We start from the raw sequence: 18,467 nt of genomic DNA on the forward strand, positions 1-18,467 counted from the left end.
TAGGGGACTGAGCTACTGCCGCCCAACCTGAGGGAGAATGAATACAAGCTGCTGCTACTGCTCACACCTGCAGAGTACAGTAAGAGCTCAGGAGACAACTGTCCCATCACATCACACACACTCCAAATAACACCTCAGTATCATCTCACTGAAAACCACTATTTTAATTATAAAGATCCAACTGAACATATTATCAACTGACTTGAATAAATTCCAAAATAAATTAACAAAGCACATTATTCAAATGAACCGTTAGAAATAAATGTGTAAATAAGAAACATGAGAGCAATAGAACACGGAGAAGCAACAAAGCTCAACAAAGTCCCGCAAAGCGCACTTTTCCATGGTATAGAAATCTTGAATTTGATCTTCTTGCAAACTCGTGTTTCAGAAATCTAGATATCACTTCATTGTTTGTTCTCATCACACTGTACAGCTGAGCCACACACACATAAAGAATCATCCTGTTGTATTATCCGGGCTTTTTAAATCAAATCAAGGTTACATGTAGAGAGTGAGAATAAGGATTTCATTATAATCTACACATTGCTCAGCACAGGACGTCTCTTCTGTGGATGCATGTAAAAAAGGACACAGCTCCAAATCTGACATTTTTTTGGGGCTTTTGACCAGATGCAGTGACAGAGCTCCAGTATGTGGTACATCAGCACAGCACTGCTACTGACCAAAGACCAACCATCTCTCCGTCCAAATCCAGTGCTCAACAGTGACATTCAGTGGTCGAACACAAATAAGACAAAGAGCCTGGAAATTAAACCTTTATTGTAAAATGAATGAGGGAATCACATTAAACATTTGAATTTTCAGAGTCCATTACATGTGGACTAAAACATGAAATTCTGTGTAAAAAGTACAAAATACTGAACTAAAAACTAAACTAAAACACTACAAAATTGAAGTACACAACGCATTCTGCAGTGGAGCCCACTGTAAAAGGCAAAGAAGTAATAAATGTGATGTAAATATGCGTTTCTCTAATAAAAGGAATTCATTTTTCCCTGCAAGTACAAACAAACAAAACAAACATGAAAACAAATCCATAAATCCCTTATGAATCCAAGTGAATGCTCATGCTGAGACCCTGCTGACGCCACAGAAAGGTTTCAAGCTTTAAGACACCCAGAATATTATTTCAACTTGACTTTCATATCTACAACTTAACTTCTGTACATATTAAGGCACTTGTGGCAGCCACAATGTTTAATACATGAAAAGGCACATAAAGCTATTGGTGCTCCTACTCCTCCTCCCTGTTAGATGTACACATGTATGTACACATGTATGTACACATGTATGTACACATGTATGTACACATCAGGCATCAACAGTCAATTTTAGTATGTCACGTAAAAATCACAGAAAAAAAGCGTCATGAATTATATTTACAGACTTAATGAAATCATCCTTTTGTTTGACAGCGGTTTGCACCACTTTGGGTTTCTCTTAGACGACCAGGCTCTCCCGACTCACGGCTCCATTCTGTAACACAAGGAACGTCGTGAAAATGAGTCAGGAAAAGTCGACTTTGATCAGAAGAATGAAGACTGAATGAATCGGTGGGGCTCACCTTGCGGAGGTTGCTCTTCTTTGAGGACGAAAGGCTTTCGTCGTCACTGTAGGGTGGCGGTAGAGGAGGTGGGTAGTTGTCACGGCGACCAGGGTAGCCAGAGGGCGGGGACACGGGGAGGGGCGGTGCTCTTCCCCGTGTATCCGAGCGGGCGCTGTCGCTGTCGAGGCGCTCGCGGCTGCGGGCCCTCTGCTGCTCTCCCAGCTTCTTCCTCTCCATGGCCTCTCGCAGGAAGCTGTCATCATAGTCGTCTCGTCCGCCCCTGGCACCGCCGCCTCGCTGGCGGTCCCTCTCCAAGTCCATCAGGTCGTCACGGCTACGGCTGCGTCTGCCCTGGAGGCTGTCGTTCCCACCGCCTCCTCCTCTGCGACGATCATCTGGGGAGTAGTCACGGCGTCTGCGGTCATCATAGCCGCGGTCGTGGCCACTGCGCCCGCTGCTGCTCCACTCATCATCCGAGCTGAAGAGAAGGAGAGCAACATATGGCGGTTCAACAATAACTTGTAATTGGTCAGGATTTGATGTTTTTCTGGGGAGTAAAACGATGTCCCTCGTCCTCCTGTTGTACTGAGAGTAAACAAACATTAGATAAAGTGTGCAGAGTGGACCAAATGACAAGGACGGGCCGGGACAAAGTCAGCTCACATAACTCACCCTCGCCTGCCTCGGGGTCCATCATTGCGGCGGTTTGGCGTATGAACGTCTCGGCCATTGCGGCGCCCAATGTCATCGAGGTTGTCCATGGAGCGGGAGCGTGCGTGGCCACCCATGTAGCCTCCGCCACGAGGTGGAGGGTCATCGCGGCGGTGGACGTACTGGGAAACACTGCTGATGGTGCTCATGGCTTCATCCTGGTCATAGACTGTGGCCAGAGGGGGGGGTTGGGAACGACCCCCCCGACCTCTGGGGTCAGGGCCTTCGTGAAGTGAGCTGACCTCAGTCATGGCGTCCACTGACAGAAGAGAAAAAGACAGAACGTTCAGAGAATTTACAATAAAATTTACAATAAAACCGCCACGTCCTTTATCCTGATTGTTTGTCATTAGAATGTGTTTTATTCCACACTTCTATTTGCACTTTTATCTATTTTTATGTTATTCTGATGCTCTGCTTATGTGCATACTTACATACATTAGGAGCCACAGAGCACCACCAGGGAGCAGTGCCTTGGCCAAGGGCAAGGGCAGGACACACATGCTTTTGATTTCAGAATGAATAAATAAATGAATGAATAAATAAATGGTATTGATTAATAATCACTTCAAACTTAGAGGTTTTGAAGGCCGAAGCTCATTCATGCGATGTTGACATCTTGTTGCTTCTCAGCGGATTTTTTGTGAGAAGAATTTTGAATATTTCCCACAGCTACATAATCTAAAGGACTGAGATAAGTCACAGAGTTTCACAGTAAACTAAACCCCATAAGACAAGAAAGCCGTCCTGTTCACAGCATCAGTGAAGGTGTGTAGGTGTGAAGGTGTGTAGGTGTGAAGGAAAAGATTTGTGGGTTTGAATCCGACGTCTTGTGTTGTTGTTTTTCCCGACATTCTTACTATCAATAATCGAACAAAGGTAAAAAGATATCTTGTCAGTAAGTAAATACAAAACTGTCTAACCTGACACACAGAGGAGCCATGAACTCTAAAGCAGGAAGTGACCTTTTCCCCCACAGTTGCGTGGCGAGCGTTTACTACACCATCAACACGTGGAGCCAGAACATCACACTGATCACACACTCACAGCGGTTGTAGTTTGCAGGTCTTGATAGGTTCAGGTTGGCCAGCTCCTGCTCCATGTAATAGGTGGCGCGTGTGGCGTTCCCGTTGGGGTCCACTTGGATACGATATCCACTACGAGCTGCCGAGGAACAACACCGAGGCAGATTTCAGCTTGTGAGAGTAAGGTTCAACATCAACTTCCATTTAGAGTCACTAGGGCAGCGACGTGTTGGAGGCCTTTAACCCTCACTTCACCAAAACACCTAAAACAAGAATTCTACTGATTTCTGTTACTCACTGGGATCTGCTCCACCATCTAGGTCGTGTAGCAGCGGCACTTGGGAGCCATGCCCCACTGCAGAGGACACAAACACACCAAATGACACAACTGGTAAACAAGGCTCAGCCATGTAGTAGTGTTTGTTTCTATGGATGAAGTGTAGCTGTGTGTGTGTGTGTGTGTGTGTGTGTGTGTGTGTGTGTGTGTGTGTGTGTGTGTGTGTGTGTGTGTCAGGAAATAACTCGCATCACACAATGTCTTTGCACTTTCATTTGAGCTGCTGTCTGACTGCACACTCACCTGAGCTGGCTCCGTCATATTCACGGCCGTACCCGTTGTGGGGAGGCGGGGCCCCGGCTCCGTTGGGCAGAGGAAGGAGGGGGAAACTGGGCTGGTTGACCCCAGAGTACACTGGCTGAGCGTACATACTGGGAGCGTAAAGGGTGGGGGCGTAATGACTGGGCATACTTTTCTTCACTGCTTTTCCCGCCTCGTACACTAGAAAAGAAGAAAAGATATAAGGGAAAGTATAAGGAAAGATGTTGGTCCTGACAGGATACACAGTCAAGTGACCAGCAACACACGGCAAGGAATGTAGCTTTACTAATACATTCAGACCTGAGAGGCACTTGACCTCAGCCACATCTGTGTTCAGCTTGAGGCCGTGTGTTGGCTCTCAGATAAGCTGATAACTCCATGCAGGTTGATTCGAGCGAATGCATGTTTGGTACTCACGTGCCCGTGGACAGCAGCATTTGTCCGGGCAGCAGGGGCAGCTGATGTAACAGCAGCAGGTGTGAGGGCAGCACTGGCACCAGCAGATTCCAATCAGGAGCAGCAGCAGGAGGAAGCCCAAAACCACCAAAACAACCAGGAGCCAGTCTGGATGGGGAAGTCAGATGTTCCTTATATTAGCTTTCACACATCTCTTACAGTTATCACTTTCTGTCACAATACATCAGAACATTCGCCCTCCCCCCCACCCCCACAAAGCTCTTCCTTTATAAGTCAACTGAGTCAAGGTGAGTCATCGTTTCAGCTTCTGAGAAGGGTATTTTTTTTGCATCTGACGCTACTGGAAAGCCAGAGAGTCGACAGTTGGTTTTGAGGAGACCACAGCTAGTTCAGGAAATCTGGTGAACACACAGGAGATGAAACACCGGATGCATTAAGCACAGCGCCTGTTGCATATTACATTACATTACATTACGATCATTTAGCAGACGCTTTTATCCAAAGCGACTTACAATAAGTGTGTTCAACAAAGGTTGATAAAACAACTTCAGGTCACAAGAAATCGTAAGCGCATTTCCTTCCTAAACCAACAGCTAAGAGCATAACTAGAGCTAGAGTAGAAGTGCAATAAGTTAGGTACTATGATGAATGAGAAAAAAGGACAAATTAGAAATGAAAGAAAAAAGGACAAATTAGAAATGAAAGATTAGAAAACAAGAGCATCAGAAGAGCTAGGACAGAGTAGGTGATGTCCTAAGAGGGAGGATCCGGGTAGTGTTTCTTGAAGAGATGGGTCTTCAGCCTGCGGCGAAAGATGGGCAGCGACTCCGCTGTCCTGACATCAGTCGGGAGATCATTCCACCACTGAGGTGCCAGAACCAGACATCCTGCATACAACTTATTGATGGATCATTTAGCAGGAATCAGCTAATCAGAGCAGCATGACGCAATGCAGCAAACACACTCGAGCTGTCAAACACAGATGAATCTATCCGGTCTCAATCCGTTTGGATGTGTGAGACATGAACTCAGTGAGACTGTGACTATGTGCATGCAGCTGCCAGTCAGAGAGAAGTTCAGTCAGCAGCACATCTGCACTCGTACTGTGACCTTTCAAAGATAAATGAACTACACACAACAGGCCCATTGCATCTGCCGTCACCAGGGGCTCTAGGCAGAAACATGTGTTCACTACTGCACTCTGGGTATTTCCATTGAAGTTTAGTCAAACCGGAGAGACTGGTTGGAGAGTCATTCTGCAAGTCCCATCAGGCATGTCATACCAAATAGCAGCAAAGATAGGGGAGGAGTTCACTTCAATGAACTACCGAAACTGATTTCCAGAGACTAAAATAACCAGAAACATTGACTGAAGTACCACAACGGGCATTTTGCATGAGATGCAAAATTGATTTCTCATTATGTTGATGCATTTCCTGGGTGTTAAAACATGTTTGTGGTGTGAGCAGAAGGGGAAAGCGGCCTATTTGCATATAAAGAGTCTAATCCAGGCCCAAAGTCTACTATGATAGAAGTAAGATCATCCAAAAACAGCTTCCCCCTACATCTCTACACCTCATAGCAAAACGCTTGTAATACCTTCCATAACCAGTAACTCAATTCCAGGCAGGAGGTCAGAAGTATTTGACTTTCTCTCTGTGAAAGAAAGATAAAGCCACAATTACTTTAAAGTGACCTCCTGGTAGCTTCCTAAATTTCCATGTTTACCGCCTGACACTTCTAAAGGTCCTATGACGTCGGCCACAAAGCATCGCAAAGCAAAGAGGAAATGAAAGGATTTAAGGACAAAAGTGCTGTGGAGGAGGAAGGAGTGCGGCTTGTGTGCAGAGCTGTGTGTGGTGTGTGTGTGTGTGTGTGAATGAAGATGAAGAAGTGTGTGAGGAGGTACTTACCGAGTACTATTAACTCTGTGTAATCCTCACTGCTGCCGGTGAGGTCTTGTGCAGAAACAACTGAGCAGACGTAAACGCCACTGTCGCCCCACGCTGACTGAGCAATATTTAGGTCCGCATCTGAATGGAACAATGAACAAACGGGTCTGAATGACTGATAGCAGTTTACATGTTTAGTGTTATCACCATTGTTATCAACACACTGACATCCTGTGTTTATGGTTATGTCATGAAAGAAGCATTACTCAGACTCAGTAAGAAGGTATGGTCAGTCCTGTCACTGTGTCTCTGTAACCACACTACTGAATAGTACAGCTTGATCTTGATCTTTTCTTATTTGGCTGCCTTCGAAAGAGGTCAGGAATTCTGTATCTATTTGTGCCCTTCAAAAAATGTGGACCGTCTCTCTAAACTCTGGGTCACGTTTCCTCTGCTCATGTCTGTGTTTCTGTCCGACTTGCCCAACTAAAATTATAAGTGGAAACAGATACAGAGGGCTTAGAGGTAGAAACGCATTAGTGTTTACAGAATTCACTCTGTTGTAACAGTTTCATTACGGCAACAGAGCAGATGCACAGACAGAACACACACACACACATTATACAGGGCTGTTTCAACTCACTGTTCATAATGCTGATTCTGCGCCCCTGGTACTCTGTTCCCAGGGAGACGGCGCTGCCCTGTTTGGACGCCACTATGCGAATTGTCCGGAGGTTGTCTGCACATTCGATGTTGGGGTTGTAGTCGGGGTTGTTCTGGGAGATGATGTTCTCTGCGCTGCTTGGGTTCAGCGCAGCCTGGATGGGATCCCGGCAGTAAGACTTGTACCTCCATGTAATGACAGGCGGGGTAGTGGCGGTTGTCTGGTAGTTACAGGTCAGCGTAACTGGCTGGAAGAGGATAATGATGTACCTCTTTTGAGGGCACTGGACCGAGATGGCATTGATGGACCCTGAGGAAGAGAGAGAGCAAACATTGAAGAGATCAGGAGAACAATATGGGATGAACGTGAACATGAGATTCAGACTTTCAGCAATAGGTCAGGTGGTGACTTTACAATGTTTGTCCACAAAGCCGTCAGGGTGTGGCATGTGGCAGACATTATTTCAGAGTATCACTGAGAGCAAATGTGATGACTCACCTCGGACAGCACAGTGACCATAATCACATAATAATCACACACCCACTGAAAGCGCTAATTTACTATCTATTTGAACCAGTAACGCCAATCTATTAGAATTACATGTTTTTGTAATTGTTCTACATAATTTATGATATGCTGACTTTCTTTTATAACTAAATCAGACCAGTTTCTGTTATTGATCTGCTATCTACTCGGCTTTTATATAGATAGTTAGTTTGATAGTCTGTTTTATCTTACTTTTATTCAGCTATACGGAATTTCCTGAAAGATATGGGAGCGACATGACAGAATAAAGTATCCATCTATTAATCTAAAACACAATATAATGTTATTTATATTTATTTTTTCATCAAGCGCTGATGGTTACATCGTGGTACCTTGGTGTTTCTTACATTTGTTTTCTTGCTTGTTAGATCCATTTTGATGGTAAACAATACGACGTTTTCCAGAATAAAACAGTAAAATAGTCAAAACTAAAAAAACAGTGCAAGATTATGACATCTGCGTTTGTAAAGGCGATCATTGTTTACCTATAAACACAAATAAAACCCATCAATGAGGAAACTGCGCATTTGTATTTCTTAAAATGCGCGTCAAACTCGACGACTCCTCGGCGGTGACAAATAAACTACAGAATAGGCCATGAACGTAACGCGACGATCGACCTCTTAAGACAATCATTGACAAATGTATCTACGACAACATCTAAAATTTACTTTTCACTCGCATGACAGCATCTATTTAAAAAATAAAAGTGGCTACAAAAAAATATCAAAAATACAGCGAGTTTCGAACAGCGAAACGTTAGGAAGCGACACAGGCGGAAGAGGGCCCACCCAGTCTAGAGAGGCCTGGCTTACCTGTTGCGATTACTACGGCGGCGATTAAAGTCCAAAACATTTTTAATCCTTTTCCTTGCGACTCAGTCTACTTACTTATTACTTATTAACCGAAATGTAAAACTAAACCTGGAGAGAAGGCATGATATATAGCAAAACTCCGTCTTCTTCTTCTTCTTCTTCAGCCAGGTAGCGTCAGCTCCATTTTGAGTCTTCGGATATGGAAGTCGAAACAAGAGGAGTACCTGAACGCCCCACATCCGTAGAGCAGCCAGCAGGTGAATTTCAGGCAAACATTGTGACACACAGGGGTGTGTTAAGGTGCATGTGGGTTTGTTTTTGTGTCAAATTGTGGGTTTATTTAACAAGAATGCCGTGTGACCACAGTGTAGAAGTCCTTAAAATTATAATTAATTATTAATCTAAAAAACCATCGAAATACCCAATCCTTGTATTTGACCTTTGAACAACCACTCACCCCCACGCTAGTTGGTACGGTCCAGATTACAGTATCAGCGCTTTGTTTGTTAATGTTCAACTCTCGTTTTATGTGGGAACTCTGTGTGTGTGTGTGTGTGTGTGTGTGTGTGTGTGTGTGTGTGTGTGTGTGTGTGTGCGTGCGTGCGCGTGCGTGCGTCTATGGGAACAACTATCTAAATCTACAATGACAGTACATATGAGGGTACTTTCTCCTCCTGAATCATCAGCAGGTCAAAAGACAAACCATTAAATTAGGTTTTAATGGTTTGAAATGAGTGAGTGAGCGAGAGAGTTTCGTCATTTTATTCTGCCAGGTGCTTCAGCAAAAATTCAAAGTAGGACAAAGTCAAAAAGTAATGATACAAACTGATAAATGATTATTACTTTAAATTGCTTACAATTTAATTTGAGGTTGTGTGATACAATTACAAACTAAAAGCTCTTGTGTCCTAATTTCAAACCCTAAAACCTAAATTATCAACTACCAGTAGCAATGGATACAAATCTCAATCATCTAAAAAAAAAAAAAGGCAAACCAACACAATGCAAATCCTCACCAATAATGCAACATTTACAAAATCAAATGTGATGTAAAATAATGATGCGTAATGTTCTCAAATCTAATTGAGAGCACATGAAGAATGTAGCTTTGTTTTGGACGTATATATGTAGTCTTAAGCACTGTCACACGTTGAGTCCTGTTAAAGGAAAGAACACAAAAGAAGGCACACTGTCAATGTTTGTCATTTTATTTGTTCTCAAATGTGAATTAGGCTATGGTTAAAGGAATGACTAAATAGAGGATATGAGAAAAAAAAGAAGAACTGAACTTACCTTGGACTCGACCTGCTTTGTAGTGTTTATGTCCACAGACAGCCAACACTGCTACCACAACTGCAAATATGACTGTAAAAGCAAAGATATTCCTGTTATGCATGAATAGAAAATTGCTCCTGGGCGCCCCCTCACTCTGCATCTCTCTATCATCATCAACTTGTATACGGACCGTGTGTTTCATAGGGTGTCTGCATGTTGTGCAGCATACTAAAGACAATTTAAAAGCCCTTTCAATGTATTTGTCTCATAGATATAATGTACGTACCAAAACTGGCGATGGCTCCAGGGTGATCACGACCAGAGTATTTAACTACACAACAGACAGAGATTGAAATAGCATCACAAACTGTCATTCATGATTGATGAACTTTAAAATGTGCTACATCAGTGTTAAAGTCAATATGAATCAGTTCCTTTGGCAATGTTTGGATAGCATAGATTTTGAAGCAAAATGAAGTCTTGATACTTACAGGCTTCGGCACGGGCTCTTGTGGTGGGACAGGCTGGAGAAGACACACAAAACTGTGATTAATTTTCAGGTTGAGCTATTCATACACACTGTATACTGACAGCAAAATCATAGAGTACAAGGTAGAATATGAGGCAAATGTGGAAACAACTGCATATAAGATAATAATACTGTATATATGTGTAAAAGATGCTCTGCAATTCATGTTCAAATATCTTTCAACCTACAAACAGCAAAGAAGTTATTTTCAGAATATAAACTTACAGGATTTAGTAATGTTGTTGATCAGCCCATCACAGTCCTCAACCTCAATTTTGTCATGGATCCCGGAGCAGATGATGGCGTGGTTTAGTTGGCTGGAGCACACGTTACAGCTCTTAGCAGGCAAGAAAATGTCAGAGCAATTGGAAATGGATTCATTGTTGTCTCTCTCATAGAGCCGGTTGTCGTTCTTGTCGAATATCTTCAGATGATTTGAGCATCTTGGGTCGTTGATGGCAAAACAGGTGACTGCGGCCAAAACACAAAATAATCAATGAATGAAGACTACATGACCAATCCCACAGGGTGCTGTGGCTGTGCTGAGCAGCTCCCACCTCAACTTAAAGGTTCATGTATCAGTTTGAGTTATAACGTAAGTTAGTGCTGATAAAGAGAAAATCTACTGAGTCAAACATTTGGGTAATTTCCTAAAATTTAAACTACTTACAATTTTGTCCTGCTGCGGTTTGAGCATCTTTAAGAGGTACTAAATAAAAAAAAACAATAGTTAAGAGGAATAGTTAATAGTTAATCACAAGTTATTGAACCATTTTCCTGGTACAATATACAATGTAATTATTCCTGCTATACAAGTGAAAGAATGATAACATTAATAATAACAATAATAATAATAATAATAATACATGCACTATATCCTACATGATAACATTTTAATCATTAAATGTTTGACCAGCTTCACTCCACATACCAACAGGTCCCTCAGCCTCATGAGCACTTGCCACCAATGCAGCATTCAACAAGAGACAAAACACTAGATATGAGAAAAAAACACATATAAACATGCATTCCATTACCTTGCAGATTTCTCTTGAGGAAAATTACATTTAAAAAGCAACAAAGTGTTAGTTTTACAAGGCTGCATTAATTCTGTCACCACAGAGATATCGGAATAACATATGAATTACAATGTTTAGCGTTTAAATAACATCATGTTCATAACACATAAGTACACTTTAGTAGATAATCCAACATAGGAGAAAAAAATAAAAGTAATAGTAAAATAGTAAAATATTCAACAGTAAATACATTCATTAGACTCAATTGTCAAACAATACAAACTATATTTACATATATATATATATTATATTTACCTTTCCAGAGCTTACCTGCAGCAGCAGCATCTCTCCCTCTGATTTTCCTTTGAAAGTGATTTTTCCCTTTTGGTTTCCTGTGCTTGATGGCCTTCATGTGGACGAAATGTTTTCTCTTGCTTCTCTTTCTAACTGAGCACTTCTTAGCTTCTTCCTCTTGCTTTACAGAGGCCTCCTCACTGGGTGGGACTATCAGATATGGTATGTCCTCCCCAGGTTTCTTGCTGGAACCTGAAGGTGACAGTTGCATGCTGCATGATGATGTTTCCTGGAATGGTAATGACATCAGGTAGTTCTTCACTGCCTCAAGAGGTAGAGAATAACTGTCACCATCTGCCTTTTGACTGGCTGCAGACTGGCCCTGCCCTGATAGTTTCGCACCCGTCCCCTCTGTTGTCACCGGGTGGTTCAGATTAAGATCTTCATCTGGAAATATTGGCTTCACAAATGTGAACTTTGCTGCAACAGGCAGGGGATTCTGTAATATGTTGTCATATTCACTGCACATGTGCTCCATGTTGGAGGACAGCCCATCATCTCTATAATGTGAAAGAAGAATGCAACATTTAAAGTTAAGTTAAGTTAAGTTAACTTCTTTATTATAGCAGTTACTGTTCAAGTCAAACATGTTTATTTGAGCAAATGTACAAACAACAACATGAAGCTTTTATATTAGCATCATCGTACCGGAGACCACAGGTGTGCTCTTGTTATTTTGCAACATTCAATGTTGCATATCAGTAACTAAATACAAAGAAGATTGTCTATTCTGGGACTGAAGTGAGTCAATCCAAAATGACCTATACAGGTTTCAGGTTCAGATTTGTGATGATAAACATACTTACCCACTCTCAGGCAGGCACTGGCCACCTGCAAAGATAAAGTGATGTAACTGAATTCATTCAATTACGACAGGTAACACCACTCAGGTTTATGTGTTTACTTTTAAAACTCTGTGTTGCACCCGGATATAAAACAAATATAATACCGTCACACATATCAGAGAAACACGAGGCCCGTCACGGTGTTGTGAAATGACAACTTTGTTTGGACATAAAAAGACTCTATTCAAAAGAAAGAAATCTAGAAGAATCTATTCTATGACTGATGTCCGTAGTTTGTTAGATCAAAGCCCAAATAATTTTATTTCTCAGTCCGCAGAGGAATCTAAATCTGGTTCAAGCTAGTCTGCCAGGTTGGCCAGGAATGAATGAACAGGCTTAGGGCCTATTACTTCCACTTTACAAAGGAGTAGAATCAATAATACCATTTCAAACACAAACAAATGACAAAACGTAAAGAAACTTACTTTCTGGTTGAGGATCTGCAAACTCGTCTTGTATTTGTGGAGCCATTTTCCGAATGTGAGCAATAAGAGCAACCAGGAAGACAACTGACGGAAAATGAAAGTCGTTTCTAAAGTTGTCCGCTGTCTATGTGAGAAGATCTCCATCTAGTGGAAGCTAGAGGTTAGAAAGGGCCACGCCCATTAGGCTCAGAGCCGTAGCCAGGGTTTGAAAATACAGAGATGGCCAGCCCCTGTCCTGTTTTTGTTTACATTTGAACATTTATTGATTGAGTGATTTTTACATCCTTGAATTTCAGCATTTATGTGTGTGATATCATCTGTGTACCGCCCGGCGCCTTTTCCTCTGTGGATGAGAGACAGAGAGAGCGACTTCAGAGCTGCTACCAAAAGCAGAGCAGATGTACTTTTAAGAATCGGATCAGATCTCCCAACCTCACTACTGCTCTTTGGTGCTCAGGAGGTAGTACTCCTGGTGTGGAGTATGGGAGGAGCATTGGGTGCTACTGGGTGCTGCAGTAGGAGGGTGTGTCTGCTCACCTCCAGGCCATGGAGCAGATACCAGAGGGTGTGAACAGGTATAAAGACACACAAGTATGTCAACTCGAGTTCAGACCTGACACCACAGCTTGCCATCTACCACACAAAGGTAAGTGCCCGCCAAAATCATCGAAGAACATCGATTTAGATCACCTCTTTAGAGTTCTGTAACATTTATAGGTCAGTGTTATGACAAATTAATGACAACCTTTATGCTGTTAGTTCCTTTTCGGCCTCCAACCAGTCCACCCAGGAGCCATCATGAGCTCACTGGTTGAAGTTATTTTCCTTGTCATTTCCTTGTCAATGTTACTGCCTGCTGGAAGGGGACTTACGCCATAAGACCATCGTCATATCAAACTTTGTAGCAGTTGCGAGTGAAACGTGGCCGTTTGCTTTGTGGTCTGGCACTAACATCCTGCATTAGCTTATGCCAAGGGAAATATTTACTGCGCATTTTTGCGTGGACTTACCAGTTTGTCAGGTTTTATATCTCACTATGAAACAACACTCAGCTCATAGTCTGACAAAGTGTGTTAAACTGGACGACACTGGTCTGTCAAAATGCTTGACACCCTAAACATGTCTGTTTAGATCTGTGCACTGGAGCACTTATTGACACAACAGACGTAGTTAAGGCTGAGGTCACACACAGGTGGTGAGGGGCCTGCCAGACTTATCGGTGTGTTTATTCCTGTTAGAATATAAGAAGAAGAATGTCCCTGTAACATAGCTTTTTTTTCTTTTGATAATTGAGAGAGAACCCCCCCACACACACACACACACACACACACACACATCGGAGGCGGCACACCCTTCACAACGAGTTCGGTCTCATTTCGACATTTTTCCCTGAAGATCAGTTGGAGTACATTGAATTAGTGATGTTGTAATGTCACTTGAGGCGATTAACTCGTCACCTGTCACTTACGCCTAACATGTCATAAGCTATTGTATACTCTAGATTCTTCATGTCTTATATTCTAAAATGGTAATGTTGGGATTGTTGCACTGTTCCTCATTTCCTTAATTGTTGAAGTGAAATTAGTCAATTCCTTAATCAAGTGGTTCGCAAACTTTTTCTTTTGCGCCCCCCTTTTAAAGATCAGAAGTTTTTCGTTAAGTCGTTTGTTTATCTCTTCGTCTCGTCAGTGTTCCTGAGAACTTGATGCAGTTTTCTTGTGTACCTTATCAAAGACTGTTTCAACACGCTTTTGGGGACTTGCCAAGGCATTGTACAGGCAACATTTCTGTGGAATCGCTGGCACAGAAATACTCCACATAGTTCCACATGGAGTTATTGATCTAATTGTGCAGTTGAGGGTGCGGTGCCTTGCTCAGGGGCACCTCGACAGTGCCCTGGAGGCAAACTGGCAACTCACCAGCTACCAGTACACTTACTTGGTCCATGGGAGACTCGAACCAGCGACCCTCCGGTTCCCAAGCGGAATGCCTACCGACTGAGCTACTGCCGCCTCTTAAATGGTCTTTTACCAGAACTGGAATGAACCTGACAATATTAATGATTTATTCCACCTGTAATAACAATACTACTACTAATAATAATAATGATGTCTTCCAGTATTGCCCCCCCCCTCCAGGCCCCACACCAATACCTAAATGGCGTCCACCAGCACTATAGCACAGGGCTGTTTTGGGAAGGTGTACAAAGAAAAGTACAATGATACCTGGGCTGCCATCAAGAGGGTCCCTCACCACCTCATCAGCAAGCACGACCTGGACCGAGAGAGCCAAGTGTACAAGTGAGTACAAGTACAGTGACGTTCAATTATTTAAATATATATTTAAATAGATTTTTTATTTCTTTTTTTACTCTTTTTAGTATTTTAATTCTTTCTTTTTATGTATTGTGTTTTTTTACTTTTTTTTTTATTGGATTAATTTAGTTTGAGTAATTTATTTGTATTTATTTAAATGTTGTTGATGTTATATTGTAATTGGATATTTTCTCTACTTTGTATTTGATCATATTGTTTGATCTCTGCCTCTCCTTGCTCCCTCCTAACTGTTGACGCTTCTGCAGTAAAGCAAAACATCCCAACATCGTGAAGCTTCTGGGCGACATAACTCTGAAAGACTGTAAATGGGTCATTCCCCTGGAATTCATCTTTGGAGAGGATTTGGAGACCACCATCTTCAAAGCATCAAGCTCTAAAATACAGGTAAAGTCAAAGGAAGACAAAGGAATGAAGTGCTCACGCTGAACACACAATGGCACGTGACAGTGATTCAGTGAGTTACAGAGATACTGAGAGTTAATTGTAGAGGAAAGAGTGTGATTCTCAGTGGCAGGAAGGTGCTGTCAGTGTCATGAACAAAATGGAGACCCGGGCAGCTAAACTCCATCTGCTTTTTTGACAGTTGACTCCATCTAACAGAGGCAAAATCATCACGGGCATGTGTGAAGGCCTGCTTCACCTCCATCTTCGTGATATTGTCCATCAAGACCTCAAGCCTGAAAACATCATGGTGAGTGATTAGAAAGCTCTGCTCATTGGCTGGAATCCCAGCAGACATCACCCCATGCAGCTATTTGCATGTTGCCACTAGTTAACCCCTCGTGGGGACAGTCTAGTTTGATCCTTGGTGTGTAATGATTCCAGCAATACTGAGCATAACTAATCAAATCATTTGTCATCATTTGACTGTGGTGTGTGGTGTTTAGCATGGCTGATGAATTGCGTTGATTCATTCCATCTTACTCTACATTGACTTTTATTTGATTATTCATTTAGACATTTGCCACATGATAGCAGCTAAACTGCTAGCGACTGGCTAATGTAAAGCCAGACTAGCTTGATGCTGTAGGAAAGAGGTGTCTTACTTGTAAATTGAACTCGTCTGTGGTTTCCAATTCTTGACAGGTTTCTAACTTGATGTGAATCTTTCAGGTGGAGCATGGCACACACAGAGCTGTAATCATCGACCTGGGACTGGCAAAGTTCTTCCGACGTGGTCTGAACTCTGCCATGGACATGGGGAACGAGGCCTACTCGGCCCCCGAGGTTCTGCGGATTGGCAGCCAGAGGGACCAGCGCTCAGACGTATGGGCCATGGGGAAAATCATAGCCGAGCTCTGTGCCAGGATTCGACTGCACACTCCCAGCGTCTGTCCAGACAAGATCAAGGAGACTCTGCGGGATCAGGCATACTGCAACGCTGTCTGCAGGATGGTGGAGACGAACCCTTCTCTGAGGGCCACCATGGCTGGAGTTATCGGTGCTATACGGAGGGCCACGGATGTGAAAACTGTCCCCACGGCACCAGTTCAAATAGATCGCCTTCAACCGCCCTCCACCCAGGGAAATATCCCAAACCGTTCTCCATCCCCTATGAACGGAGGTGCCAGGGATCCATCCCCTTTGAAGATATCCCCATCACCTTTTAACAGGGACCTACCCCCACACAACAGGGACCCAGCCGCCCGGAGGATGGATCGACTGCATGTGAACAGAGCTCCTCTATTTAACAGGGACCTATCCCCAAACAACAAGGGCCCACCCCCACATAAAAGGGGCGTGTCACCATTCAACAGAGATCCGTTGCCCCAAGCAGACGTTGCAGCTTTGCCCCCTCATCAAGTGACAGAGGTCAAGAAGAAACCCGAGGCGATGGCCTCAGCTGACTTCTCACAGGACTCCCTGAAGAAGAAGCTGCTACAGGACGACCCCGATCTGGCCCGCAGCCTGCCCATAACGGGAAAGGTGGTTTCTAAACGCTTTGTGGAGAAAGACGGGAGGTGGGAGCAGACGGAGATAGTGACAAAAGACGGGAAGATAGTGAAATATATAACCATTAACAGCAACTAAGAGCGGGAGGCAGGTTCCTAATGAATGGACTCCCACAGGAATGAATGGGTGCTCTTTCAGATGAGTTCCAGGTGTGTTAGGAATCGTTTGTCCCTTAGATATGCAAGTTGGAATAACATACATCTACTCCGCTGAAGGATAAACTGAGAGTAAGCAAAGTTATATGAGCATGAAATGTGTTATGGATCTGTGTCTGAGCTTCTTTTCTCATCTGTATTATAAACAACCAGCTGTGAATGTTTTATGGCATATTGGTGGCTTCTCCAAGGTCAACCTTTGGACCAGATGATGAACACAATTGCTATTGTCTTTTTCTGTTATTTCCTGTGTAACTACCAGCGTCTACTGGCAAAACTGCTTACGAATACTAAACTAATATACTGCTACTAAGCAATAAACTCTGGGCCTATAGTATTCAGCAAATGTTATCACCATCATATCAGGAAGAAGAGGAGAGCATTTCATTTGAATCATAACTTTATTAATGTTGATAAGGCCACTCTGGACTGTGCAGAATTCATAAAGAGAGCAGAAAATAATCTTGGGTTCCTTCGGTACGACGCTGTGGCGACTGAGCATGTGCCCGTCAGAAAGGAGTCCAATCAGGAAAGACTAAACAATACCACGGCTGCACACTGCCAGCTTTGGAAACACACACAGCTTCCATTGTCACATTCATTATGTTTCTCTACCTGACAGCACACACACACACACACAAGGGAACTCACATTTTGAAGTTGCAATAAGACAGAATCCAGTACACACACACACACACACACACACACACACACACACACACAACCTCACTGATGGGCGTCTGCCTGCGTACTGACCTTCTGATATAAAGATCCTGTTGCTGCTTCAATGAACAAACGAAGGAGATTCATATAAACTCACATCAAAAACAAAAAAAAGACGCCACCTTCTGCTCACGTCCGGGCAAAACAAAAGTGACGAGTCGGCAGTCATACTGTATGCAGCTCAACCACAGAGAAATACAATCAGTCAATTCATCAATCAATCATACACTGACGCTCCAAATGATAATACAGAATAACTGAACTGTGCCATATCTGATTTAAAAAAAGGAATCATTCAAAGCAGAAATTTGAATACGAGGTTGGACTTAACAATGCTGCCGAAGCACAAAATAAAGTTGGCGTTTGAGCTGCGACGAGGCGGGAGGGGGCGGGGGGAGCGACGACGGCGCGGCGCGACGCAAAACCAGAACACACCTTCACACTCGTCTCTGTCCGTGCCGCCATCTTTGGTTTCAGCGTACGGGAGGGGGAGGAAGGGGGAGGAGGGTGGGACATGCAGCACGGGGGCACCGGTGGGAAGAGCTCGGGTGTGGAAGCGCGTGGAATCTCAGGACTTTGACAGACAGAAAAGGAAAGAGGCGGACATAAAAGGTG

At 43.2% G+C, this 18,467-nt stretch overlaps 3 protein-coding genes across 4 annotated transcripts; 1 reads left to right on the top strand and 2 right to left on the bottom strand.

Annotated features, from left to right (window-relative positions):
* Nucleotides 1-766: 766 nt before the first annotated feature.
* On the bottom strand, nucleotides 767-8,478 carry lsr (lipolysis stimulated lipoprotein receptor). Of its 2 annotated transcripts, XM_076148515.1 has the most exons (11): nucleotides 8,239-8,478; nucleotides 6,857-7,186; nucleotides 6,235-6,354; nucleotides 5,921-5,977; nucleotides 4,322-4,468; nucleotides 3,887-4,084; nucleotides 3,605-3,661; nucleotides 3,329-3,445; nucleotides 2,243-2,540; nucleotides 1,589-2,048; nucleotides 767-1,500 (listed from the first exon to the last, which is right to left on the bottom strand). In XM_076148515.1, the coding sequence occupies exons 1-11, from the start codon at nucleotides 8,276-8,278 to the stop codon at nucleotides 1,465-1,467; spliced, it is 1,860 nt and encodes a 619-aa protein (XP_076004630.1). In that variant the 5' UTR covers nucleotides 8,279-8,478; the 3' UTR covers nucleotides 767-1,464. The 2 variants fall into 2 exon arrangements, with proteins under 2 accessions (XP_076004630.1, XP_076004632.1); XM_076148517.1 differs by lacking the exon at nucleotides 5,921-5,977 and having other exon boundaries at nucleotides 8,239-8,476.
* Nucleotides 8,479-8,978: 500 nt separating this feature from the next.
* Nucleotides 8,979-12,843, bottom strand: LOC142999101 (uncharacterized). The gene is made up of 10 exons (XM_076148520.1): nucleotides 12,686-12,843; nucleotides 12,222-12,246; nucleotides 11,392-11,915; nucleotides 10,974-11,036; nucleotides 10,713-10,751; nucleotides 10,268-10,513; nucleotides 10,005-10,037; nucleotides 9,800-9,844; nucleotides 9,532-9,603; nucleotides 8,979-9,395 (listed from the first exon to the last, which is right to left on the bottom strand). Exons 1-10 carry the CDS (start codon nucleotides 12,729-12,731, stop codon nucleotides 9,382-9,384), a joined length of 1,107 nt encoding a protein of 368 aa, XP_076004635.1. The 5' UTR covers nucleotides 12,732-12,843; the 3' UTR covers nucleotides 8,979-9,381.
* Nucleotides 12,844-13,001: 158 nt separating this feature from the next.
* LOC142999099 (uncharacterized) lies at nucleotides 13,002-17,434 on the top strand. Its single transcript, XM_076148518.1, has 5 exons — nucleotides 13,002-13,331; nucleotides 14,805-14,985; nucleotides 15,267-15,405; nucleotides 15,605-15,712; nucleotides 16,135-17,434. The coding sequence occupies exons 2-5, from the start codon at nucleotides 14,843-14,845 to the stop codon at nucleotides 17,050-17,052; spliced, it is 1,308 nt and encodes a 435-aa protein (XP_076004633.1). The 5' UTR covers nucleotides 13,002-13,331; nucleotides 14,805-14,842; the 3' UTR covers nucleotides 17,053-17,434.
* The last annotated feature ends 1,033 nt before the right edge of the window (nucleotides 17,435-18,467 follow it).

Source organism: Genypterus blacodes, unplaced genomic scaffold (genome assembly GCF_046128005.1).
Source record: "Genypterus blacodes isolate CSIRO-AG114 ecotype Tasmania unplaced genomic scaffold, CSIRO-AGI_Gbla_v1 ptg000040l_1, whole genome shotgun sequence".
Lineage (NCBI taxonomy): Eukaryota > Metazoa > Chordata > Actinopteri > Ophidiiformes > Ophidiidae > Genypterus > Genypterus blacodes.

Bases quoted from the DNA above. Each gene is read 5' to 3' on its own strand.
- lsr (XM_076148515.1), bottom strand. From the start codon at position 8,278: ATGTTTTGGACTTTAATCGCCGCCGTAGTAATCGCAACAG. The intron at 4,469-5,920 runs GTATTACAAGCG...TTCCCCATCCAG, and splicing joins TGAGTTACTGGTTATGGAAG to ACTGGCTCCTGGTTGTTTTG. The intron at 1,501-1,588 runs GTGAGCCCCACC...CTTGTGTTACAG, and splicing joins AGAAGAGCAACCTCCGCAAG to AATGGAGCCGTGAGTCGGGA.
- LOC142999101 (XM_076148520.1), bottom strand. From the start codon at position 12,731: ATGGCTCCACAAATACAAGACGAGTTTGCAGATCCTCAACCAGAAA. The intron at 12,247-12,685 runs GTAAGTTTCTTT...TTATCTTTGCAG, and splicing joins TGCAGATCCTCAACCAGAAA to GTGGCCAGTGCCTGCCTGAG. The intron at 10,752-10,973 runs GTATGTGGAGTG...TTTTTTATTTAG, and splicing joins TGAGGCTGAGGGACCTGTTG to TACCTCTTAAAGATGCTCAA.
- LOC142999099 (XM_076148518.1), top strand. From the start codon at position 14,843: ATGGCGTCCACCAGCACTATAGCACAGGGCTGTTTTGGGAAGGTGTAC. The intron at 14,986-15,266 runs GTGAGTACAAGT...ACGCTTCTGCAG, and splicing joins CGAGAGAGCCAAGTGTACAA to TAAAGCAAAACATCCCAACA. The intron at 15,713-16,134 runs GTGAGTGATTAG...TGAATCTTTCAG, and splicing joins TCAAGCCTGAAAACATCATG to GTGGAGCATGGCACACACAG.